This window comes from Manis javanica, chromosome 8 (assembly GCF_040802235.1).
Source record: "Manis javanica isolate MJ-LG chromosome 8, MJ_LKY, whole genome shotgun sequence".
Classification (NCBI taxonomy): domain Eukaryota; kingdom Metazoa; phylum Chordata; class Mammalia; order Pholidota; family Manidae; genus Manis; species Manis javanica.
In genome coordinates, this window is record NC_133163.1 from 95,422,889 (window position 1) to 95,449,182 (window position 26,294).

The 26,294-nt window shown below is 37.6% G+C and overlaps 2 protein-coding genes and 1 long non-coding RNA gene across 4 annotated transcripts in view; 2 read left to right on the forward strand and 1 right to left on the reverse strand.

Moving 5' to 3' along the window:
• Positions 1-125: 125 nt before the first annotated feature.
• On the reverse strand, positions 126-2,936 carry LOC108400255 (uncharacterized). 2 transcript variants are annotated; one of them, XR_012120683.1, is made up of 3 exons: positions 2,749-2,936; positions 836-973; positions 126-259 (listed from the first exon to the last, which is right to left on the reverse strand). It is a non-coding gene; the product is annotated as an uncharacterized lncRNA (long non-coding RNA). The 2 variants fall into 2 exon arrangements; XR_001853845.3 differs by lacking the exon at positions 126-259 and having other exon boundaries at positions 821-973.
• Positions 2,803-18,105, forward strand: BLOC1S6 (biogenesis of lysosomal organelles complex 1 subunit 6). The gene is made up of 5 exons (XM_017665505.3): positions 2,803-3,182; positions 6,396-6,537; positions 11,950-12,037; positions 14,100-14,186; positions 15,379-18,105. Exons 1-5 carry the CDS (start codon positions 2,816-2,818, stop codon positions 15,496-15,498), a joined length of 804 nt encoding a protein of 267 aa, XP_017520994.3. The 5' UTR covers positions 2,803-2,815; the 3' UTR covers positions 15,499-18,105.
• Positions 11,985-26,294, forward strand: part of SQOR (sulfide quinone oxidoreductase) — a 94,724-nt gene continuing 80,414 nt past the window's right edge. The window contains exons 1-2 of the mRNA XM_037022187.2: positions 11,985-12,037; positions 14,100-14,186. The gene's annotated coding sequence lies outside the window, so the exon portion shown is untranslated. The remainder of the gene's footprint in view (positions 12,038-14,099; positions 14,187-26,294) is intronic.

The following is a 26,294-nucleotide window of genomic DNA, read 5'->3' on the forward strand; positions in this document are numbered from 1 at the left end:
ATGGCTTAAGTTCATTTCCTCTATTAAGTTTCAAAAATTCCCCTAGTTACTTCAGTTGTGCACCACACAAGTGCTTATCTGTGGTTGGCTGAATAGCAGCTCTTCAAAGGTGTCCACTTTCAATTCCCCAGAATCTGTGAATGTTTCCTTACATGTCAAAAGGAACTTTGAAGATGTGGTTAAATTAAGGATTTTGAGATGTGCAGATTATTCTAGGTCATTCAGGTGGACTCAGTCCCAAGGGTCCTGAAGAGGGAGGCTGGAGGAACAGAGTAGGATTAAAGGCAATGTGCAATGGTCATGGAGGGGAGAAAATGCAATGTGACATGGAGCCATGAGCCAAGTGGTACAGGCAGCCTCTAGAAGCTGGAAAAGAAAGGAATGGGAATCTTCCTTAGAGCCTCCAAAAGTAACCAGTGCGGCTGACACCTTGATTTTAGCCTACTGAGACTGATTTTGGACTTGTAAACCTTCAGAACTCTAAGATAATAAATTTGTGTTGTTTTAAGCTACCAAGTTTGGTGGTAATTTGTTGCAGCTCTAATAGGAAACTCATATGACATCATTATGTCTTCAACAGTCTTCTAGGTCTGCTTCACATAATCTAGCACTTTACTGTCATGTTAATTCTACTACATCTATATGGTAGAATTTAAAGTCCTGATGGACAGGAACCAGAATTTTTACCTGTTTTTTTTTTATACCCTACAGTCCTTAGTCCAATCTTAGGGACTCAGCTATTTGAAGTAAATTATATCTTTGGTGCATAAAAGAGAATGGGCACTATCAGTGGGGAAATGAAGACATTTTGAAACACATATACAAATGAACAAACCGTGTTTACTTCCCTGGCATCAAGTTCCAGCCTGTTGTTTTGAGCTCCGTGCCACAAGCAGTGTTTGGGTGTGGAGTGCTGGCTTCATGGTGGCTGGAACACAGAGGATCCTCAGCACTTGATGCATTGAACTGAAATCTGTGGGAGTAAAGAAGGAAAAGGAGAAAGAGAAAAGCAAGATGGATCTAGCAGAAAGTTCTCCTTAGCTGATTCACTTGTCACAGTAAGTTAAAATGCTGAAAAGGAACATTCACCAAAATTTCTAATGTGAATTTTTCCTTAATGCAAAATAGAAGAGGAAAAGATGACAAAAATAGGTGGAGTGTGAGTTTTAATTTCATCCATTAAATTCAGATAACCAGTTATCTTAAAATACAAGTAATGTTTAATATTGTGCTGAGATAAAAAGGTTACAGACAACCTATAGGACATGATCTGAAGGACCTTAATATCTAGTTGGGAGATAATACTAACAATCAACTAAGGTTCCCAGGCAGTTTATCAAGTGCCATCTTATGTGATTCAGACTTTGGAGATTATAGATATTTAGAATTTGGGGCTGGAGAATCAATACTTCATTCATTTGGCAAATACTGAAAACCTATTATGGTTCTTTGTGAATAAGTTTCTGTTTGGCGTCTACAATCTAATGGAGGAAGTCAAGGGAAACTGCAAATCTAAGAATGGATTCACTGCTAAGTAGCCGGGGGATGATGTGTGGTTGAGAAAAAGTTATTACTATAACTTCTGAAAGTTGAAAGGGGAGGTGGGACAGTGAATGATTTTAAATTAAACGTGTTATTTAGTCTGACCTTTGAAAGATTTTTAGGACATTGAGAATAGAGTTTTCCAGGCTGAGGCAAGAGCACTGCAGACATGAAAGGTTATAATTTTAGGAGTATGCTTGGACGAAACAAAGGATGTTTGAAGGGTAGTGCATTATTTTCTTATTGCTATGGTAACAAATCACCACAAACTTAAAACAGTAATTTATTATTTTATAGTGCTATAGCTCAGAAGTCCAACACACATCTCAGTGGTATAAAATTAAGGTGCTGAGTTGCATTCTAGAGGCTGTAGGGGTGAATCCATTTCCTTCTCTTTTCCAGCTTCTAGAGGTCACCACAACCCTGGCCGCCATGTTGCCTTCTCTAATCATTCTTCATAGTCACACCTACCTCCTGACTCTTCTCTTCTGCCTCAGTTTTCAAGGCCGTTGTGATTACATTGGGTCACTTAATAATCTAGGATAGTCACTTTTACTGGCAGGTGACTAACAACCTTGATTACCCTTTGTCTTGAAACAGCAGTTACATGTTGTGGGGATGGAGGAGCTAATTCTTGAGAGGAAAGGAGGCCAAAGGACTGAGGGGTATGAAAGCACTTCTAAGAGCAATGGGGAGCAGGGCCAAATTTCTGAGGCTTGACATAAATTCTCGATTTTTTGGAGACTTTTGGCTGCAGCATAGAAAAACTGTACAGGCAGTTGTGGTGTACATTAGTCGAGGTGAGGGGGTATAAGGTAGGGAAGGCATAGAGCTGATCGTTTTATTCCGTTTGAGACTGCTTCTGCACATCTTTAAGTGTTTTAATCAGAGTTCACGATAACATCCCTCAGGATCTCAGCAAGTGCAATTTCCTGTAATTTGGCTTAAGTTTTCAGTAAATGCAACCCAGGACTCAAATCAACGAGACTGGAATCCTGGCAAACCCACAATTACCAAGACTGAAGCTCAAACACGGCCAAACGCTTAATTTTTTAATCCAAATCACAGGGAAAACATGCAATCCTTGTTCTTAAGGTGTTTCCTTAACACAGACACAAAATGTCAAAACTGTGCCTGGCCTCAGAGAACAAAGCCGGACTGCTCGCCCACGTTTAACACAAACCTCCTCCCATCTCCGAGGCCCACCTGGAAGCAGCCCCTTCCAGTCACCGCCCTCTTCCTTTTCTCCCCGCGCTCCAGACAATCGTTCGCAATGACGCGAACCCCGCCCAGCGGACTCCACAGCCACAGCATCCTCAACCCAACCACGCCAGCTCGGCAGCCCCGGAGCAGCAGCTGCGGCAGTGAGACGGCGTGGTGGAAACCGGACGGCGGTGGTGGTGGGCGGATCTGCATCACGTGCCCCGAGCCCATCTTCCGCTTTCGTCACGTCCGGGTGCAACAGCCGTTTCTGTCCGGCTGGGTTCTGTACGTGCTCAGTTCCCCCTTACTACATCTGTCTCCACAACTGCCTCTTCCCTGTTCCCAGCGGGAGGACATGAGTGTTCCTGGGCCGCCGTCCCCAGACGGGGTCCTGACAGGGCCACCCGACGGCATGGAGTACGGGGAGCCGACGTCGGGTACGTGCTGTGGGGCGTGGCGGGCGGCTGGGATCCGAGTGGGTGGGTCTCCGGGGCCGCTTCGCGGGAATTGGTGGTTTTCTGACGCTGCGGCCCGGAGACTCGGGCCCCAGCGCGGAAGTGGGGAACTGCGGCGGCCCGCTGCTCAGCTGAATGGGTGGGGAGTGGGGGTCAGGAGGGGAAGCGTTGTTTGGGGTGCTGTTGATGGTGAAGTCATTCTAAATTTGTATGTTTGCTCCAACGCATTATTTGTTGTACATTAGTGGTTGAGGGTGAATCTATCGGAAGGATGATTCAATTCAGAGAGTTGATGTATCCAGTATCATTGACCATTCACTCATGAAATGCTTTCTTGTTGACTATTATGCATCCCCGTTCCTCCAGAAGCCTTTCTCAGCCCAAATTCTGCAGGGACTTAAAGCCCTAATGCCATGAGGCATCCGTTCGACCTCCAGAATGGTACTATTTATGCACCATGTTTGGGAGAATTGAGAAAATAGTCATTCGAAGCAGTTTCTGTGTTCTGTGGTTCAGATGAGGAGCCCTGGATAAGAAAGACTGAAGGACTTTGTACCTTTTCTTTTACCTCCTATTCGAGAAATATGGCGGTTCCCTCAAAATAGTGCTCTCAGCCCTTTCTTAGTCTTGCTTTCTCTCTCTTCACACCTTCATAAATTGCTTCTATAAATATCATTTCTTTGTATATATGTGTTCTCTTACTCCATCTGCCTGCTGGTTACTTTGATATGGTTATTTTGCACCAACTTCACATGCAGCATGTACATAAATAAAAGATGTCTGATCCTATTAAGAGTGCCATGTCACTCTCATTTTAAACTTTGACATTACTCTTGACTCTTTCCTCTCACTTCCTACCTCTATTTAGTCTAGGGGATTCTACTATACAATTTCCATCTTCTTTTTGTATTTTCACCCATAACAGTTGTAAGGCTAGTCTATTCCAGTTTTTTATTCTACTACATCTGTCCTACTGCTCTCACATCACTGCCCCAAAATAAATCCCCAGTCACATCATTTCCTTGCGTGGAAACCTTAAGTAGTTCCTTACTACTTACTAAACAAAGGGCCAAACCGGTTAGATCGGCACTCAAGGCTGGCCCCATAGTCTTAATAGTTCACTACTGCATATACCCCATGCACCAGATACTCCAAACTACTTCTCTTTCCAGAGCAATCCTCTATTTTTACCTTTTCTTATGCTGCTTTCTTTACCTATATTGAATCCTTCTACTCCTGTCTTAGAATTCTTTCCCATTTGGAAATAGTAGCCCTCACAGAATGTTGGTAGGAGTGTAAATTGTGCCGTTTCTTAGGAAGGAAGTTTTGCAGTGTCTCTTTTAAAAAATGCATAACCCCTTTGTCCCATCAATCTACTGAGAATTTACCTACAAAAACAGTATGCAAAAACAGGCAAGGAAGCTCACTGCACTATTGCTTGAAATAGCACAAAGTGAAAATAACCCAAATACCCAAGGGTAGGGTGTCTTAGTCTGTTTGGGCTGCTGTAATGTTACTATAGGCTGGGTGGTTTAAACAATAGACATTTTTGGAGGCTACAGAGTCAAAAATCTAGAAGCCAGCTGATTAGTTTCCTGGTGAGGTTCCTCTTTGATCATGCAGGTGTCTGCCTTCTCACTGTGTCCTAACATGGTGGGGGGAGTCCTGGTCTTTCTTCCTCTTCTTTGAAGGGCAGTACTTTCGTCATGGGGCCCCATCCTCATGCCCCCATCTAAACCTAATCACTCTCTAAAGGCCCTACCTCCACATACCGTTACTTTGGAGGTTAGGTTAGAATATATATATTGTAAGGGGGGTGGATTAATTGTTATTCTTTAAAGTTGAAATATCCTCATTATTTACCTGTAATTTTCTAAAAAATTTTCTTTGAGTTGCTACTTGTGCTGTTAATGTAATCAAGCCTTAAGCAACTGCATTCATTCCCAGATATACTTTATTCACTTTCCCTCTGATGGTACATCACTAGCAATATCTATAAATGCTTTACTCTTCCCATTATGTTTTTCATTTGTGGACTGCTTCAGTATATATTGCTCTTACCTATTTATATTGCCTGGCAACTTTGAGAATTCCAAAGTTTGTTCGTGTTTCTCAGGATCAGAATAAAAACCATACTATTCTATTTCGGTCTCTGAAAGCAAAATAAAAGCTTATTTTGAATATGACAGCATGTTATTTTCCTCTTGCCAAAATTTATGTCTGTGGTAAAAACTGTATTTGGAGATGGGCTATGTGTTGTGATAAATGTATTCTATATAATGATCTAACTTGATGTTACTGATTATCACCAGATTATGATTAGAGAGATATTTCTGAGTTTAATATTAGTTTTCAAATGCTTTTAGAGTTTAATTCCAATAATGTGACCATCTAACTTTTCTTTCTCATTCTAAACCACTGATTCTAAAATTTTACAAACCATTCATCAAACCCTGTTTAGAAATTGTTTTGTACTTTTCTTGGTAGGAGTGGAGTAGTGATTGTTGGGTATTCATTTTGAATGCCTTGCTAAGTACCTGCACAGTTACTACTCAGATGAGGAGCATGAGGCATAGTTCCTGACATTACATCTAGATTTACACACAAGATGATTATTAAACACTATTTTCTAAACTAAGGTGCTGACTCTTAAGAGGAGAAATTTTCAGAGAATCTCTCTAACAAATGACAAAGCAACCTCCCTTTTACATGTAAATAACATAATCAAGCTATATGCAAAATGAATGTTGATCCATATTTTCACTTCCATAATTTGCCAAGAAATATTTATAGGCATTGCATTTAAAAAGTAAATATATATAATTTCTGCATGCTTTTGAAAAGAATAATTTCCCACTTTTTCCCACTTTTAGGTCTCTGACTTCTTTAATGATCCATTGAAAACTATAAATCCTCTGCCTTGAAAAATACATAAACATACAGAATTTTGCATATGTAATGTTATTTTAACCTAGACTTTACCTTATACTAGTAATTTAACATATTTGAGCGTTCATAACGTGCTTTTTAGAGGATGCTCAGAAGGTAAGAGTTAAAATAGGAAAGGAAGGATACCTCTAGGGTCCTGTGTATGTGCTCTGAACCCACAACCAGCCTCCTTCCCTCCCTCCTTACTACTCTCTTACCCCGGTGTCAGTGCAAAGCTTCCTGAATTTGATTTCTGCTTGTGGACAGGTTTCAGTGACACTTCTCCAGATGAAGGGTTAATAGAGGACATGATGGTAGAAGACAAAGCTGTGGAGCAACTGGCAGAAGGATTACTTTCTCACTACCTGCCAGATCTGCAGAGGTCAAAACAAGCCCTCCAGGAACTCACGTGAGCTAACCCAAGCCATAGATGCACTAATTTCCCATCTGGCCTAGTCATAATTTACTGTATAACTATGTATTATATTAAGATATAATATTTTGTAACATTTCATACAATTGAGTATTTCTGTATCTTTAGTGATGGCAAGTGGGGGTGGATAAGTATATAGTAAAGGTAAAAAGTGAAATGAATACTCCTAGAGTGTTTGGTGTCTTTTAAGAAGTACCCCTAGATATTTTCTAGACTCATTAATTAGTTTTGGTGTTTTGCCATTATTTTATGAAAATATTGCCAACTGGGAATGTTGCGGGATGGTTATACATCTGTTTCAGAGTAGGATGGCAAAATTGCCTGTATAAAAGACACATTTGTTCTTAATCGCTGGTTCACATGACTTGCCAAATCCTTAGGTGTCTTTTTTTGAGGTGACCCATTTCATTCCTAGTATAACTAGATAATTCCTGTATTGATTCCTAGTAACATTCCTAGTATTCCTAGATAACTCTATTAGCTAAATAAAGGATTGGAAGAGACGCTAAGAGAAGAGCAGGATAAGAATGGAATTCCTAGCGTGGGATAAGTATGCAAAATGTATGCCCTGACTTCACCACTTACCACACAGAAACAGTGGACTGAGCTTCTGTTTCCCCTTGGATCAGGACCTCTCTGGATTGGGTAAACTGGCCTGTCATTTCTTTTTGTGGTGGTCAGCTTTAAACTGGTTATGAATTGCTGCTGCTCTAATACCTACCTTTTGAAAACTTTTCTCAAAAGCCTTTATTAGGGCAAAAGGAGAGGAATAATCAACAACTATGTCCATTCGATAAATATTAGAAAATAATGTTGTAATCCTTGGATTTGAAGAAACTGCAAGCAAAACATACTTGGGTAATAATTACAGGAAAATGGGAATCAAGGTTTAATTGCAGAGTTTAATTGGTGAAGACACTGGCTAAAATTTAGTGTTTTGAATAGCCCCAATTATCTTTCTAGGCACCCAGACAAATGATGATGATGATGTTTACAACAATATGTCCTACATGCCCAGCACTTTACATACCACATCTCAATTAATCCTGACACCTCCTTTGTGACATACCTAGTATTATCCCTGTTTACAATTGAGGAAACTGAGGTTCAGAGAAGTTAAGTATATTGAAAAAGATTACACAGGTAGTGGTAGAATTAGCAGTTGGATATGATGAATAAGCAGTTGTTAAATATCTTGAGTGTTAAGGAAAGATAACCAGATTGCAGAGGAAAGAAAAAGAGAAATGTTTCCTAGTAGCTGCTGCTTTCATCCATCTCTGTACAAATGTCATGATTCATAAATATTGGGGAAGGAATGCTGGACTGAGAGGTACCTGCTTTCTAGTCCTGGCTCTACCTTAATCTTCCTTAAGTCACTTTTCAGGCCTACATAGGTGAAGTAGAAGGTAGTGATACATAGAAATGAAGTTTACTTTGTAGCTAACAATAGGGAAGAAATATAATTTAGCTTTATATATAAGAAAGGTTATGAATATTCTTTTATATGTATTTGTCATTTAAGAACATTGGAAAGAAAAGAAAAAGAGGTTCTGAAATCCAGGTGCCTAAAAGTAGCCAGGGAGGCACAATTATGAATAGACTTAGTGGAGTTCCCTTGGAGGTAATCCAGCCTTGGAAAATAGCTTTTTTCTCAGAGAATCATTCCTTAGATACTGCTTCAAGTCTTCATAATCACCCTCAGCACATTTACCATATAATACAAAGCTTCAAAGGAATGAAAGTTTAGTCATTTCTGCCCTACCATATTGTAGCTAAATATTCTCTTTAACTGTCTCCTAGAGTGTCTAGACTTATGGATCATGAAAGCACTGTACATACAATTACAGTTTTATTATAAAGAATATAGATCAGGACCAGCCAAAAGAAGAATCATAGTCAAGGTCTGGGAGCATCCCAAACACAGAGCTGTGCCTTCTGGTGAAACTAGGGCATGTCACCCTTCTGGCATATGAATGTGCTCACCAAGCAGGATGCCCCGTACTGAACTTTGGTGTCTAGAAGTTTTTATAGGGCTTCATTATGTAGGCATAATTGATTGACTCATTCGTCATGTAATTGAACTCAATCTCCAGCCTGCCTCCCTTCCCTGGAGAATGGGCTGATATATTGTATGGCTCAAATCCCCAAACCTTTAACCACGTGATTCATCTTCCTGGCAGGACCAGCCCCCATCTTGACCAGGGACCATCATAAGTCATCTCATTAGCATAAACTTAGGTGTGATCCAAGGGGCTCATGAATAACAAAGATAATCCTGTTGTTTGAGAAGTTCCATGGGCCAGGAACCTAAATCAAAGATCAAACATGTTCATAATTTCATGATTATGCAACAAGTGTCTGTTCAGATCTTTTGCCCATTTTTAAATTGGTTGTTTATTTTCTCATTGTTGAGTTTTAATATTTCTTCATATACTTTTTGATGTGTTTTGCAAATATTTTCTCCAAGTGTATGACTTGTCTTTCATTCTCTTAATGTTGTCTCTTACTGAACAGGCATTTTTAATCTTAAAAGTCTGACTTGCCAATTCTTTCTTTCATGGTATTGCCTGTAAAAATTCATTACCAAACCTAGGTCATACAGATTTTCTCCTGTGTTTTCTTTTAGGAATTTTAGAGTTTTACATTTTATGTTTAGATCTTTGATCTGTTTTGAGTTAATTCTTATGACAGGTATAATGTCTGTCTCTAGGTTAATTTCTTTACAAATCTATGTCTAGTTGTTCCCTCACCATTGTTGAAAATGCTGTCATTTCTCCACTGCATTACCTTTGCTCTTTTGTCAAAGGGCAGTTGAGAGTATTGTGTGGGTCTTTATAAAGCTTTCTATGCTGTTCTGTTGACCAATGTGTCTCTTCTTTCACCAATACCATGCTGTCTTGATTTCTATAGTTTCATAGTAAGTCCTGAAAAAGGGTGGTGTAAATCTTTGAGCTATATTCTCCTTCAGTATGTGTTGGCTCTTCTAGGTCTTTGCCTTTCCATGTGAATTTTAGAATCATTTTGTTGATATCTGCAAAATAATTTGCTGGGATTTAAATTGAGATTGCATTGAATCCATAGCTCAAATTGAGAAGAATTGGTATCTTAACAATATTGAAACTTTTATTCCATGTACTTGGAATATCTCTACATTATTTAGGTCTTTTTAAATTTTTTCATTGGAATTACATAGTTTTTACATATAGGTTCTAAACATATATTATTAGATTTATACCAAATATTTCATCTGAGGGGGAGTTACTGTAAATGGCATTGATATTCAATTCTAATTATACACTGCTGATATGTAGGAAAGCAACTGGCTTTTGTATCTTGAAACTTTGCTATACTCACATATTAGTTACAGGAGGGTTTTTTGTTGACTCTTTAGAATTTTCCACATAGGCAATCATGTCATCTGTGAATAAAGACAGTTTTATTCTTCCTTTCCAAACTGTGTGCCTTTTATTTCCTTTTCTTGTCTTACTGAATTAGCTAGGACTCCCAGAACAATGTTGATAGGAGTAGTGAGAGTGGACATCCTTCCTTTGCTTCTGATCTTAGGGAGAAAGCATCTAGCTTCTCACAAGTTGTTAGCTGTAGGGCTTTTTAGATGCTCTTTATCAAGTTGAAGAAGTTTCTCTTCCTAGTTTGTTGAGAGGGTTTTTAATCATGAGTGGGTATTAGACTTTGTCAAATGTTAATTCTTCACCAACTGATAAGACCATAAGAGTTTTCTTTAGCCAGTTGATGCATTGGATCACACTGATTGATTTTCAAATGCTGAACCAGCTTTGCATACTTGGAATAAATTCTACTTGATTGTGGTGTATAATTCTTTTTATGTATGTTGGAATCAATGTATTATATTTTTTGAGAATTTTTGCATATATGTTCATGAAAATTAGTTGTCTGTAGTTGTCTTTTCTTGTAATGTCTTTTATTTAGTTTTGGTTTTAGGGTACTGTCCTCATAGAATAAGCTAGGAAAGGTTTGTTTTCTGGGTGAGATTGTGAAGAATTGGTAAATTCTTCCTTACATGTTAGAAATCACCAGTGAAGCCATCTGGTCCTGGTATTTTCATTTTTGGAAGATTATTACTTATTATTTTAATTTCTCTAATAAATACAGACCTATTTAGATCATCTCTTTTTCCTTGTGTAAATTTTGGTAGTTTATGTCTTTCAAGAAATTAGTAATTTCCATCTAAGTTATCAAATTTGTGAGTTTAGAGTTGTTGAAAGTATTCCTTTATTATCCTTTAATATCTCTGGGGTTAGTAACAGTGATTCCTCTTCTATAAATTTGTGTTAGTAGTTCGTGTGATCTTTCTTTTTTTTCTTGTTATTCTGCCTAGAGGTTTATCAATTTTATTGATCTTTTGAAGAATCAACTTTTGATTTCATTGATTTTTCTCTATTATTTTCCAGTTGTAACAGCCTGTTTTTGCTATCTTGCTAATGTTGGATCATTGACTTGCTGGGTTCTCCTCTTATACATTCTGTGTTTGACTTTTGGTGGTGTCCAGTCAGAGCTGAAGGGTCAAACTTGAGCCCTTGGTGTATGTCAGACCCAGAGCTGGGTGGTGGAGGTGTTGGAGATGACCATTAATCTCTTCATTGCTATTAACTTTTTTTCATCATTGGTGTCTGTCTAGCATAATTTTGTAAGCAATTCATGTCATATTCTTTTTTGTCTACAGTATTCTTTAAAATATTAATTAGGTGACCCCTCAGTGCCACTTACTACTCTAATCCTGGCATATTGATCTGGAGATGAAGTTGGCTTCTCTTCCTCAGTAGAAGGTTTTGAATCAAAAATTTAACGAGGAACCTTAGAAATTACCTGGTCTGACCCTCTCACTTTATAAATAAAGGAATTAGGAAATACAGAAAATAAATTTCCAATATCACACAACTAGTTACTGGAAGAGAATCTTGATTTTGTTTTTATTTTTATTTATCTCTTTTGACTTATCATCCCTTGAACTTGCATTTTTCTCAACTCTAAAAAGTCATTGCTCCTCATTTCCTTTGTGGCAGTGCTGCAATTCTAATATATATAAAACATCAAGTGTCTTGGGCAAGGTAATAAAAAAAATTTGGGGGAGATAATACAGAGAGTTGCTAGAAATAACAAGCAATAAAATAATTTTAAATGACTTGATAGTTTTAATTATTAGAATATGAAATTGAGGCAATAATAAAAGATACATTTAGTTATTAGAATATGACTTTGGAATATTATTTTGAAAAAGATTCTGCTAAACCAAATAAGCCTTGGAGAATCAGTAAATTTTCAGCTTTATTTCTACCTTTAACATTAACCAAGATGAATGTGAACCAAAACTTAAAGTATGTAAAATTTATTTTGGCTGTTTGCTTGCAGACAGAACCAAGTTGTATTATTAGACACACTGGAGCAAGAGATTTCAAAATTTAAAGAATGTCATTCTATGTTGGATATTAATGCTCTGGTAAGTATGATTTAGTTGATGGAGCTTAGTGACAGCTTGTTTTAGAAATAGTTAGGTTATCCCCCCAAGTTTGTACTTATGTATATTTAGGGTCTTTTCCTTGAATTTTTAAAGTTTAGAATTGGCTGTTTAACAGGAAACCTTGATTTACATCACTAGAACTAGAACTTTACTAGAACTTCCATTTCCTTTATGAGACCTAGAATGTTCCATTGTCTTGAGTTGTTTCTCCCAAATGTTGAATTTGTGAAAGGAAATTGAACTTATTTAAGAAAATCTGGAGTAGAGCTGCTCATAATTAAAGACTTACAGAAGAGAACTAAGTAAGTAAGAAACTTTTGGGGTACTATTTTTCCTCTTAACCAAAGTGCATCTCTATCAGTTACATGGTTTTTAAAATTAGCATTTTATCTAATTGTATGGCATTTTCATAATGCCGTAACAAATTAATATGGAAACTATAGAGACCCTTTACATCTTTCATTGTAAATGATGATAGTTGAAGTTTCATCAGAAGCTTCATAGCTTTTGATGAGGGGAACTAATACACTTTAAGAAAGAATTAATACACTTTGGGAATTAACAAAAATAAGGAACTTGTGGCTACCTCTCTCTTTACCTTGAACATTAGAAATGGCTTGGTTTGCATGATTTTGTGGACTTTCATACAGATGTCGAAAAACAGACTTTTCTCTGAACAATATGGCTACTAATGTTTTCTTTTTATAAGAATCAAAAACAAAGTCCACCTTCTCTAGGATTAGGCAGAGGCCTTTGGTAGTAAACACAAAACCTCCTACTCAATAGTTCCTGACTTGTGAAGGAGGTGGGCAAGGCTCCACTGACCTACTTTTGTCTTCCCTAGAGTTCATGTTGCAAAAGAATGAAGAGTCATTGAATGAATGAATGATAAATGGCAGACGTAGTATAGCTGCCCCTTAAACAACATGGGGGTTGGGAGGGCTGACCCCTGAACAGTAGAAAATCTGCATATAACTTTTGACTCCCCCAAAACCTTAATAATAGTTTAGTGTTGACTGGAAGCTTTACTAATAACATAAACAGTCCATTAACACATATTTTGTATGTTATATGTATTACATATGTATTTTTACAATAAGAGAAAAAATTTTTTTCAAATTGTTGCAAATTCCCCAAAATTTTCCAATATATTTATTTTTAAAAATCTGCCTATAAGTGGATCTTACCTGCACAGTCCTAGGATCAATTGTGCTGTTGCTTTGGTCTGAAGGAGAAGAAACTAAGTCTCCCTCTTTTTTCTTCTTAGCCCAAGAATGATTTTGATTATCATTTAGGAACTGAATACTGGAAGACCCAGAGAGAAAGAGGGTCTGTGAGCTCTAGAGCTCTTCAGGCTATGACTTGACCTGTAACTATGAGGGTGGCGGTCTCTCTACTGACACTGCTCTCTTTTCTGTTATCTGGTCTTCCCCTTATGTCATCTTGCCTCCTGAGAATTAGGTGCTCTTTACCTTCTCTCCCATGTCTGGCTGAGATGGAAAGTCTATTACCATCACTCCTTGGGAAGAAAAGTATCCCAACAGAGGTGACTGTGCTTGGTCTGACTTCAGAAGCCCAGGCGCTGACCAGATTGGCCCATAGCCCTCTCATGGACTTTTCTCTGGCCGTGACTTGGTTTTTTGTCCTGATAGGCAGACATTTTGCTTAACCATCCTATGGCTCAGGATTTCTCTTATAAAGACAGCAGAGAGTGTTTACTTTTCTTAAATGAAACTAGCAGCATTATTGGATAGTTTTACTAAAATTTTACAATTATATTGTATGTTTTTAAAGCAAAATGTTATCTGTACACAATATAAATGTCTATTTTATGTTTAGTAACTTTTTTAACAACCTGAACTGAATCAAGTGTTTTCAAAAGCTTACTAATAGTTTAAATAGAATTAAATATGAAGAAAAGACTTTAAAAAATTTGACCTATTTAGTAAGAGTGAACTGTAATTGAGGCATTAATTTTTTTATCCATTTTGATATTTTGGTCTATTTTAACTTGACTTTTTGTGTAATTTTTCATGTTAAGTTCACTGAAGCTAAACACTATCATGCCAAATTGGTGAATATAAGAAAAGAGATGCTGATGCTTCATGAAAAGACATCAAAGTTAAAGGTGAGTTGAAAATTATATCACATTCTTTATAAAAGTAGAGGTTTAATTACCTGTTTTTCTTAAGTATTCATTTCCTGACCTCTTATATATCAATATACAATAACATTCTTATTCTTGGTACATTGTTTTCTTTTCAAACACATTCTTTTGATCCTACTCTGTGTTTTCTACTAATGGTTAGGCTAGTAGGCTTGTATTCTCTGAATGTCACTGCAATTCTCATTTAATAAGAGTTTGGAGTAACAAACTTTTTTGTATCAAGCGGATCTTAAATTACTCAGAACAAATTTTAAAGTTAAATATGAAATTTATTAATATGTATTGATTACTTCAAGTCAAAGCATTATTACTTTTTTTTATGAAGGTATCATGGATACACAATCTTATGAAAGTTTCACACGAGTAACATTGTAGTTTCAAAATTCACCCATATTATCAAGTCTCCCCTGCCACCCCATTACAGTCACTGTCCATCAGCATAGTAAGATGCTATAGTGCCATTACTTGTCTTCTCCATGCTATACTGCCTTCCCCTTGACCTACCTATATTATGTGTGCTAATTATAGTGCCCCTTAGTCCCCTTCTCTTTCCCTCCCCATCCCCTTCCCTTTGGTAACTGCTAGTCCCTTCTTGGAGTCTGTGATTCTGCTGCTGTTTTGTTCCTTCACTTTTTCTTTGTTCTTATACTCCACAAATGAGGGGAATCATTTGGTACTTGTCTTTCTCCGTCTGGCTTTTTTCACCGAGCGTAATACCCTCCAGCTCCATCCATGTTGTTGCAAATGGTAGGATTTGTTTTCTTCTTATGGCTGAATAATATTCCACTGTGTATATGTACCACATCTTCTTTATCCATTCATCTACTGATGGATACTTAGGTTGCTTCCATATCTTGGCTACTGTAAATAGAAAAGCACTATTACTTTTATTTATCTATTTATATTTTATATTTTTATTAAGGTATCATTGATATACACTCTTATGAAGGTTTCACATGAAAAACATTGTTGTTACTACATTCACCCATATTATCAAGTCCCCCCTATAGCCCACTGAAGTCACTCTCCATCAGCATAGTAAGATGCCACAGAGTCACTTCTTGTCTTCTCTGAAAGCACTGTTACTTTTAAATTAGGCCATAACCTATAAGCCTTGATTATTCTCTTGGTTTTTAAATTTGTTTTGACATAGAAAAGAGCACTTAAACTTCAGCAGAAGAGGCAAAAAGAAGAGTTGGAAAGGGAGCAGCAACGAGAGAAGGAATTTGAAAGAGAAAAGCAATTAACTGCCAAACCAGCTAAGAGGACATGAAAAGTTGAATGTGTTTGTGTTCTTCCTTCCCCGTCCCATATTCTTTGTATTTAAGATGACCTAAGTGTAGATTGAAGTTATGGTAGTGCCTTATCAGATTGTGTCACATTTTGAAATCCTTTCCCCAGTGGTGCTGTCTCTTTATCTTCATTTCAGCCATTAAAAGAAAAAGGTTCTTTTCTTTTTGGATATTTATATGTAATTTTTTAACTTCTGTTTTGCTTAATTTTAAAATTCATTATTTTGGCCTTGAATAATTCATAAGGAAAATGGTTTGGCCATTTTAATAGTCTAGACTCTTAGTGGTTAAAAATTAGTCTGAATTTTTTAGCTTCTTAATATATGTGGATTTAAAAGTTTCAGTTTCTGACTTACGGAACAACTTCCCTTTTTGGTAGTACAATGCTTGTTTTTGGTAGTTGCCTTTTCATTGCTTGGTTAAGAAGAAATACCAACTGTTTAATTACATATGTCCCTGGAAAGAAGGTAGTATAAGCCTTTGTGAAGAGCGTGATAGAAAAGTGTGCACACAGGAAATAATAGCATCTTAGACATAGGATAGGTGAGCAAGATGCCAGATAGATTCCACTAACCATGTACCCTGTCTGCTTCCTAGCTTTGCTGTTGCTGTTCAGTTCTTATGTGTTTCTGGGTTCCAAGTAGATTATATCGATGTTTAAAGTTCATTGGAGGTGGTAGAGCTCTCATATACTCATATATGCTTAAATATTTATAATACTTAGTAAGAGTTGTAACACACTGAGATGCAGTTGTCTAAGACACAGATAAGATAATGACTCCAGCTTCCCAAATGGAAGGTCTGGTCACTAATTCTATCTATTCTCTGATTTTCTGTTTGGCCTTACATGTCATTACTTTTTCTGTGCTCTTAAAAAATTCTTAATTATGCGTTTAATAGACGATGACAAGAATCATGGAAAGTTAGGGAATAGCTTCTTCACAACACTTCAACATGATACCTGTAGTGTTTTCTAGGCCCTCTGCCCCTGCCCCCAGTATTAGAGGTAGAAACTTATGTGAGGGAAATATTATGATGCTTTGTTGTTTAAAATTGAGAGTATATTATTCACTGTTTTAGTATCATTTAATATCCAAGTGGTCTCCAATCTCTATTACATAGAGTCTGTACAGAACCTGTAAAGGTGTGTGATTAGAATGTATATCTTTTATAATCTATGTGACAGTTTTGGTAAGCTGGAATCACTGCCTCTGATCATGTGTGAGGCTCATGATGGAGAAGGCATTCGAGTTGAGTGCTAAGAACTGGCCTGTTTAAAGGTTTAGATAGCTTAAAAGTCTTTCCCTTCTTTAATGAATGAATTGTGATCTCACAATTCGCTTGACTTTGACCTTACATTTAGGAATATAAATATTTTTTATTTGAAAGGCTACACATCGCCCTCAAACACTAGCTAAAACTGCCTAGGGCAGGTTTTATTAGCACATGTAGGACAATGTCACCTAAATTGCTGATGTACTCATTTGTAACCTGACACAGGCTGCCTGTTGTTTCTCAGAGTGGTTTGTGGACCAGCTGCAGTGATTAGTGACAATGCTGGTTCCTGAACACCACTCTCGATCTACGGAAGCAAATCTGTTTTCTATTATGCTTTTTTTTTTTAAGTTTCCCCAAGTGATTCTGATGTGCCTTAAAAGTTGAGAACTACTGATCTAGGGGTCTAGGTGAGATGTTCTCACACTAGGCTGTGTCATTATGACTTGGGAACTTTAAAAGGAACCAGACATGCTGGAAGATTCTGTTCTTCCAGACAAGTGGAAGAACACTTACAGGTAGGGCCTGTGCAAATTTTAAAGAACATCTCAGATAATTCTGATGCAGGGAACCTCTGATATGGACTATCTAGTAGTTCATATTTATAAGGAATGAAATAGTTTAGAAGCTATTCAGTAACTCTAGGAATTAAACCTATGAAATTCTGAAGTGCTGCTTTTGATACATAGATTTAAGACTGAAACAAATAACAGGCGGGAAATAGATACAGAATTCTGGATAATTAACTGAACTTTTGTGATCTGTATTATTTAGATCATGTTTATTGAATGAATGGCAAGGTCCATGTACTTTGAGAATTGTATTTAAGTTTTAAAGATTCTTTAAACTGTCAAAAATACATATTAGTATCTATTTTCAGGTTAATTGTAAATTAGAAGTACTGTTACCCTGGTAATTAAATCTAAAACTTCAACTGCATTTCAGAGGCATAAAAAGATATCTTACTGTCTATACCTGAATGGAACCCTTGTAATTAGTCTTGTGTTTTTGTATAGAATAATGAATTGGCATTTTGGTTGAAAAATGTTTCTTTGGTTTTTTTGGTTGAAAAAATTACCTTTGTTTTGAAACTGTATCTCATATGTGCTGAACTAAAATGATGGGAGTTAATTTTGTACTTTACTTTGCAGTAAGGTGTCATGTAAATATGCAGGCATTGAATGTAATATGGATTGTGGTGGATACAGTTTATAAATATGCCAGTTATATACCGTCATACGATTATCTGGTTTTGAGCTTGTGGAACGAGGGCTACTTTTTACACATTTAATTAAAAAAGGTTCCTGAATTAATTCAGTGTCATTTATCAAGCACTATCATGTACATAGCATGGTATATGTCCCTTTACTTACATTATTTCAAATACTCCACTCCTTTGCTTTTCTGTCCTGTCATCTTCCTCATAATGTCCTCTGCAAATTGTGTCACCACCGAATGACCGTCTACTCATGAAACCTTTACTCATGAAACCTTTTCAAAAGGTGTTAGGAAGTGTGGTGAACAGATACTAGTTGAAATAACCCTCTTCATAAAGTTCTTCACTATTTGAGAATAAAAATAATAGCTACTGATTTTAGTAGTTTGGTAGAAAGGCTTCACAATGATCACTGCATGTATAACTTATTAGTATGGAAATTTCTAACTAAAAGAATATTTTAAGGCAAGTTTTTTGTTTTTTGTTTTAGCCTGGGAGTCCTTGGGCCTCTAGGGGAGGGACTTCTGTGGATGGCATTTGGATGGGATGTGAACTCTCATAAATTTCTCACAGAATTTTGTATATGTATGTTTCCTAGGATTGGTCTGTGGATTTCATTAGATTCTTTTATATATATAAAATTTCCTCCAAAGCAATGATTCTTAATCATTAAACCTCTAAACCTCACTGTGCACCTACCTTAAAAGTTACTGAGTTTCTAGGTTTTCCTTTTGGATGAAGATAGTTCCTATGTTATATATTGTTCAGATATTATGTTTGTACAAGTTAATCAGATATTAAAATTTGTTCTCTTGTTAGCTTATTCATACTGTTTTAGCTCTGTTTGCATGTATGAGGCCAGATGCCATTTAGTCTTCAGGTTATCATCTGGGTGAGACTAGATTTATATTGAAAGCCATTAAGAGAGTGAAGGGAGTAGTGAAGGGAGACAGTTCTAATGACGAATTTAAAAAGCGCTTAAAACAGAAATGCCAAAGAAACAAGAAGGAAGGACAACCAGAAAACAGGTAAAATTTGGAGCTGGGTGGGGGATTAATCAAGAAAGAGAAAAGGAAAGGCCAAGACTAAGGTAGAAGGGAAAGGTAATATATCTTTTGTATGCCCTGAATAAGGGAGGCTTAATGGCATGTAAAAAAACAATAAATTAATGCAACCAACCTATTTGAGGCTAAGGCCACCCCTACTATCAATTCATGGTAAACTGAAGCAAAGGTAGCTAGCTGTTGATTCTGGTTTAGATCATAAATATACTTATGTGTTTCAGGAGGCCTGCAGTGCTTAGATCCGGATAAGGATGGGTCTGAAAATCACTGTGTATGTATGGGTGCTGTTCACTCCTATTGTAGATTTGAGTTTTATTAGAACTGGAAAAGACAATCAAAAAGTATATTGAACACTCTGTGCAAGGGAATACTAAACAATAAAAATGTGTCCCTGGCCTCTGCTTTGATCATAAAACTTAAAATTTTAAAGTATATAGGTTCTTAGTAACATAGTGGGTAGCTAGCTAGGATTGTGGTCTCTGAAGTCAGACTGGTGTGGTTTATATTCTTGCTTGATTTGGGGTCTTGGATATGCTGTGCACCTCAGTTCCCAGAACTAAGGTTGGGATGAGTGTTACTGGCTTCATAAGATTATGAGGCTTTATGATAGCCAGATAAAAGTTCTTAAAATAGAGCTCAAGAAATATTCAATGTTACATTATAGCATCTTGAGGTATTGGGGGTATGTGTCCTTATTTTGGCCCTTTTCACATGTCTGTTTTTGCTCACGGTATTTCCGCTGTCCAGGATCCTTCATCCTGTAATGTCTGCCTGTGGACACTTGTTTTTTCTTTGCAACTCAAATGCCACTTCTTTATGGTTTTTCAAATCACCTCTCAAAGAGTTTCTTTTTTCTTGTTTTCTGTAGTAGTAATACATTTGCCTTAGCAGTGCCTGGCTTATGGCTGATGTACTAATCAGGGTTCTCCAGAGAAACAGAGCCAATAGGATGTGTGTGGAGAGAGGGACTTATTTTAAGGAATTGTCTTGCATGATTATGGAGTTTGGCAATCCAAAATCTGAAGAGTTGATGTAGCTTAAGGTTAAAGGCAGTCTGGAGGCAGAAATCCCTCTTCCTCAGGAGACCTCAGTCCTTTTCTCTTGAGGCTTTCAACCAATTAATTGAGGTACACCCACATTCTGGAGGGTACTCTTGAAGTCTACTCATTTATTTATTTATTCTTTCTTTCTTTCTTTCTTAAGGTATCATTGATATACACTCTTGTGAAGGTTTCACAAGAAAAACGTGGTTACTACATTCACCCTTATTATTGAGTCCCCCCCATACCCCATTGCAGTTACTGTCCATCAGTGCAGTAAGATGCCACAGAGTCACTACTTGTCTTCTATGTCCTACACTGTCTTCCATGTGACCCCATACACACCATGTGCACTAATCATGATACCCCACAATCCCCTTCTCCCTCCTTCCCCACCCACTCTCCCCCACCCATCCCTTTTGGTAACGTTAGTTCCTTCTTGGAGTCTGAGAGTCTGCTGCTGTTTTTTTGTTCCTTCAGTTTTGCTTTGTTGTTATACTCCACAAATGAGGGAAATCATTTGGTATTTGTCTTTGCCTGACTTATTTAACTGAGTATAATACCCCTGTAGCTCCATCCATGTTGTTGCAAATAGGACCTGTTTGTTTCTTATGGCTGAATAGTATTCCATTGTGTATATGTACCTTATCTTCTTTATCCATTCGTGGACACTTAGGTTGCTTCTATATCTTGGCTATTGTAAATAGTGCTGCAATAAACATAGGGGTGCATATGTCTTTTTGAATATGAGAAGTTGTTTTCTTTGGGTAAATTCCTAAAAGTGTAATTCCTGGGTCAAATGGTATTTCCTCCATACTGCTTTCCACAATGGTTGAACTAGTTTACACTCCCACAGCAGTGTAGGAGGGTTCCCCTTTCTCTGCATCTTCACCAACATTTGTTGTTCCTAGTGTTTTCATTGTTGGCCATCCTAACTGGTGTGAGGTGATATCTCATTGTGGTTTTAATTTGCATTTCCCTGATAATTAGCGATGTGGAGCATCTTTTAATGTGCCTGTTGGCCATCTGAATTTCTTCTTTGGAGAAATGTATGTTCATATCCTCTGCCTATTTTTAATAGGATTATTTGCCTTTTGGTTGTTGAGGCATGTGAGTTCTTTATATATTTTGGATCTAACCCCTTGTTGGGTATGTCATTTACAAATATATTCTCCCATACTGTAGGATGCCTTTTTGTTCTGCTGATGGTGTCCTTTGCTGTACAGAAGTTTTTCAGCTTGATATAGTCCCATTTGTTCATTTTTGCTTTTGTTTCCCTTGCCTGAGGAGATACATTCAGGAAAAAGTTGCTCATGTTTATATTCAAGAGCTTTTTGCTTATGTTTTCTTCTAAGAGTTTTATGATTTCATGACTTACATTCAGGTCTTTGATCCATTTTGAGTTTACATTTGTGTATGGGGTTAGACAATAATCCAGTTTCATTGACTTGCATGTAGCTGTCCAGTTTTGCCAACACCAATTGTTAAGAGACTGTTATTTCCCCATTGTATATCCATGGCTCCTTTATCATTTATTAATTGACCATATATGCTTGGGTTTATATCTGGGCTCTCTAGTCTCTTCCATTGGTCTATAGTTCTGTTCTTGTGCCAGTACCAAATTGTCTTGATTACTGTGGCTTTGTGGTAGAGCTTGAAGTCAGGGAGTATAATCCCCCCAACTTTATTTTTCCTTCTCATGATTGCTTTGGCTATTCAGGGTCTTTTGTGGTTCCAAATGAATTTTATAACTATTTGCTTTAGTTCATTGAAGAATGCTGTTGGTATTTTGATAGGGTTTGCATTGAATCTGTAATTGCTTTAGCAGGATGCCTATTTTGACAATATTAATTCTTCCTATCCATGAGCACAGGATGTATTTCCATTTATTGGTATCTTCTTTAATTTCTCTCATGAGTGTCTTGTTTTCCGAGTATACGTCTTTCAGTTCCTTGGTTAGGTTTATTCCTAGGTATTTTATTTTTTTTGATGCAATTGTGAATGGAATTTGTTTTCCTGATTTTTCTTTCTGCTAGCTCATTGTTAGTAGATAGGAATGCAACAGATTCTGTGTATTAATTTTGTATCTTGCAACTTTGCTGAATTCAGATATTAGTTCTAATAGTTTTGGAGTAGATTCTTTAGGGTTTTTTATGTACAATATCATGTAATCTGCAAACAGGGGCTGTTTAACTTCTTCCTTACCAATCTGGATACCTTTTATTTCTTTGTGTTGTCTGATTACCATGGCTAGGACCTCCAAAACCATGTTGAATAAAAGTGGGGAGCGTGGGCATCCCTGTCTTGTTCCCAATCTTAAAGGAAAAGCTTTCAGCTTCTTGCTGTTAAGTATGATGTTGGCTGTGGGTTTGTTATATATGGCCTTTATTATGTTGAGGTACGTACCCTCTATACCCATTTTGTTGAGAGTTTTACCTTGAATGGATGTTGAATTTTGTCAAATGCTTTTTCAGTGTCTATGGAGATGATCATGTGGTTTTTGTCCTCCTTTTTGTTGATGTGGTGGATGATGTTGATGGATTTTCGAATGTTGTACCATCTTTGCATCCCTGGAATAAATCCTACTTGATCATGGTGGATGATCTTTTTGATGTATTCTTGAGTTCAGTTTGCTAATATTTTGTTGAGTATTTTTGCATTTATGTTCATCATGGATATTGGTCTGTAATTTTCTTTTTTTGTGTTGTCTTTGCCTGGTTTTGTTATTAGAGTGATGCTGGCCTCGTAGGATGAGTTTGGGAGTATCCCCTCCTCTTCTACTTTTTGGAAAACTTCAAGGAAGATGGGTATTGGTCTTCACTAAATGTTTGATAAAATTCACAGTGAAACCATGTGATCCAGGGTTTTTGTTCTTAGGTAGTTTTTTGATTACCAATTCAATTTTGTTGCTGGTAATTGGTCTGTTCAGATTTTCTCTTTCTTCCTGGAGCAACCATGGAAGGTTGTATTTTTCTAGAAAGTTGTCCATTTCCTCTAGGTTATCCAGTTTGTTAGCATGTAATTTTCATAGTATTCTCTCATAATTCTTTGTATTTCTGTGGTGTCTGTAGTGATTTTTCCTTTCTCATTTCTGATTTTGTTTGTGTGTGTTTGAAGTTTCTTCATTTAAATGTTAGTCTCATCTAAAAAGTACCTTCACAATCATATTTAGACTGGCACTTGACTAAATATCTAGGTACCATGGTCTAACTGGATTACATAAATGCCAAATAAGGAATATTACAAGATTAAATTCCTGCCGTGCAAACATGGGGCAGAAGCCTGTAATCCTAGATAATCCAAGCCATTGCTTTCATGTATAATTACATATTCAGTTAGACTAAAAAAATAATGACAGCGAGTTCCAAGATCTTGGGCAAATGAGCTCAGAAATAATAAGTGTACTGGGCTGTAGAAAAATAGAAGCCACATCTACTGTTTAGGTTTATACCTTGTTTATCAACTAGGGACTGTTCTGTCAAAAATAGCTCCAAGGAAGAGGTGAACAGTTTAGAGCAGGCTGAGCAGATGAGCATAACCTTGACTTGCAACCTGATAAAGCACAGAGGGAATAATAATGCCATCTTGTGGTACTCTTTCCCCTAGTTCTACAAATTCTAGTATTGTCTCAGTTTAATGAAGTTTGGCCTAAATATTTTTGAGTAGTTATTTAGGTAAGTCAGCATTTTCTGCATGGTCTAGAATTTTGTTTAAATGGTGGGATGTTTGAAAGTGATTTGTGTGAAGCATTTGATAAGGCTTGAAACTATATTTTTCTAATATTTTGAGTCTTAGTTTGATGTTGGGCTTGAAGGTTTTTTGTTTTTGTTCTTTTCCTTCTCCAATCATGTAGTCTGTTATCATCAACCATCCTCAGAATCCTCTTCTAAGAAAAACATTCCAGGCCAAAGATCGTGCTGAGGACAACGGTCCTAGGAATTCTGTTTTTCATTCTCCTGACCCTGTATGTACATCAGGCCTCAGCGGATGCGATCTGGGATGGGCACCTGAGCCAACGGCAGTCAACCCATGGGCTAACTGGTAAAAAATGAACCTGGCTAGGAAAAACTCTGCCTAGGTGAAAACTGTAGAGAATCTTACTTGTCTAGTTACTGTCTTGGGAATTAGAATACTCAGAGAAAATCAGCCCTTTAGCAATTGAAGGAAAAATGAGAAGAAACATAGAAGCAGTCAGAGAACAGCTGAATGTTAAGTAGGGAGATGAACTTGTGTTTCTGGAAGGGGACAAGGTCATCAGACCCTTCAAAATGCCATGGATTCTGGCCGGTTTTCCTGTACAAGGTCCTGTGTGACATGGCTGCTGGGCTTTTCTTGCTTCCTATGGGATTTGATGACTGGGCTAAGATTCTTGTTTTCCACAGATATTTTACAATACCACCCTCCCAGCCCCTACTTCCTCCCTTTATGAGATAACCTTAACAAATCCCTATTTATTGCAACTGTAAGCACCTAACATTGTCATTGTCTTTTAGGTTGCTCTAGCATGTTATATTTTTCAGTGTTTTAATATGTATTATTTAATAAGGGTGTTCCTTAGGAGTTTATGTATTTCCATGCCTGACAGTCCAGGAATTTAAGGAAGGAGGTAACAATGACCAGCACCCATATGCAGTCCTGTTCTCAGCCACCACCTGTTCTCGTTGCTTTCTGGAGTTTTCCCTTGTTTTGTCCAATTTTTTAGAGTATTCTCACCTCTGGCTGGATTTCTAATCCCAGTTCTACTTCCAGCTCCTTCCCAAGCCTAAAATTCAGAGTCTTAGTTCTGTTGAGCATCTGTTATATGCCAGGTGCTGAACACATGTTATCTCTTAGCAGCCTGAAGAGATTATTACAATAACACCATATTCTTAACACCAATTTACAGCTGAGGACAACTGAGACACAGTGAGTCTGAATAACTGCCCAGGTCACACAGCTGCAAGTGATGCAACTGGGATTTGATTCTGGGGAAAACTCAAAGCTACCACATTGCTGGTGAATTTTCTTGGGCTGAAGACCCTAGGAACAGACATAGAAATAGACCTCAGGAGTTTTACTTTAAATCTTTTGATAAAACTATCCTAATAATAAGAATTATATGGATATACCATTTCCTCTGCTAATTCTCTTAATCCAATCTGGTAGTACTATAGAACAGAAGGGGAGGAGGCATGAGTTTCCCTTCTAGGAGAAAGCTTATTAGGAAAAATGCACAGAATTCTTTGATTTTCCTGCAAGGCTGTTTAATCATAGACCATGAAATTCTACACCTTTCTGGTAGAAGCATGCAATAGAGAGACTAGAACTGGGTGAGCGGTTCAGGAGCCTTTCCTTGAAGTGATGGTAGTCTGTACTAGATAGAAGAAATGAAGAGCTGCTCAGATGAATCGTAAGGTCTTTAAATTTGCCCTCAGAAGTGGAAGCAGGGAGGAGAATCAAGTCAGATGCTCCTTTCCTGTCTGGATTAAAAATATGGTAAAGAATGAGGAGGTGAGGCACACGAGTCACACTGCCTCTTTGCAGTGTGCCCTGGAGCCGTCTTATTCTGCTGACACAACCTTCTTTCCCCAAGAGAGGTGCCATCCTGAGCAGCAGCTTGTGCCACTTGCAAGTCAGACCTGTTAAAGATACAGATGGGCATTTAAAGCACACTGTATCACACCCACCCTAATCTTTGTTCTGTCTTTATTGTGGCTATGAGAATATGCCCCACAGATTTCTGACTACAGGGACCATAACTGACCAAGATTCCCAGCTGTGCTGCTTTGAGACCTATCTGCATTTGAGCTGAGGCAGGTTTCCTACAGGCTGCTCCTAGCCAGTGGTTGGCTCCTTGAAGATATGGGACTTCTCTGACTTGCTCAAGGACTCCCCATTGGTTTTTCTGAAACTCTGCTCAGCAGTTTAGGATGCTTCCTTCCAACTTTTCTTCCTTCTCTTACTCATTCGGGCAGACAGTACAGGGAGGAATAAGGGGTAGGGAAGTGGGCATGCTGGAAGGGCCATGTTATGTAAGGCCAAAAGCCCCACCAGAGGGTATGTCCCATGAGAAGGAAAACAGGCCACACCATTCACCAAGCCATTAGAGTGCACTGCTCAGGGGGTACCAACATCACTAAAGTTCTGCAGTCCAGGGATGCTGGGGGAGAGCTGGTTATAAACTGAGCTCATGTGGTGACAGA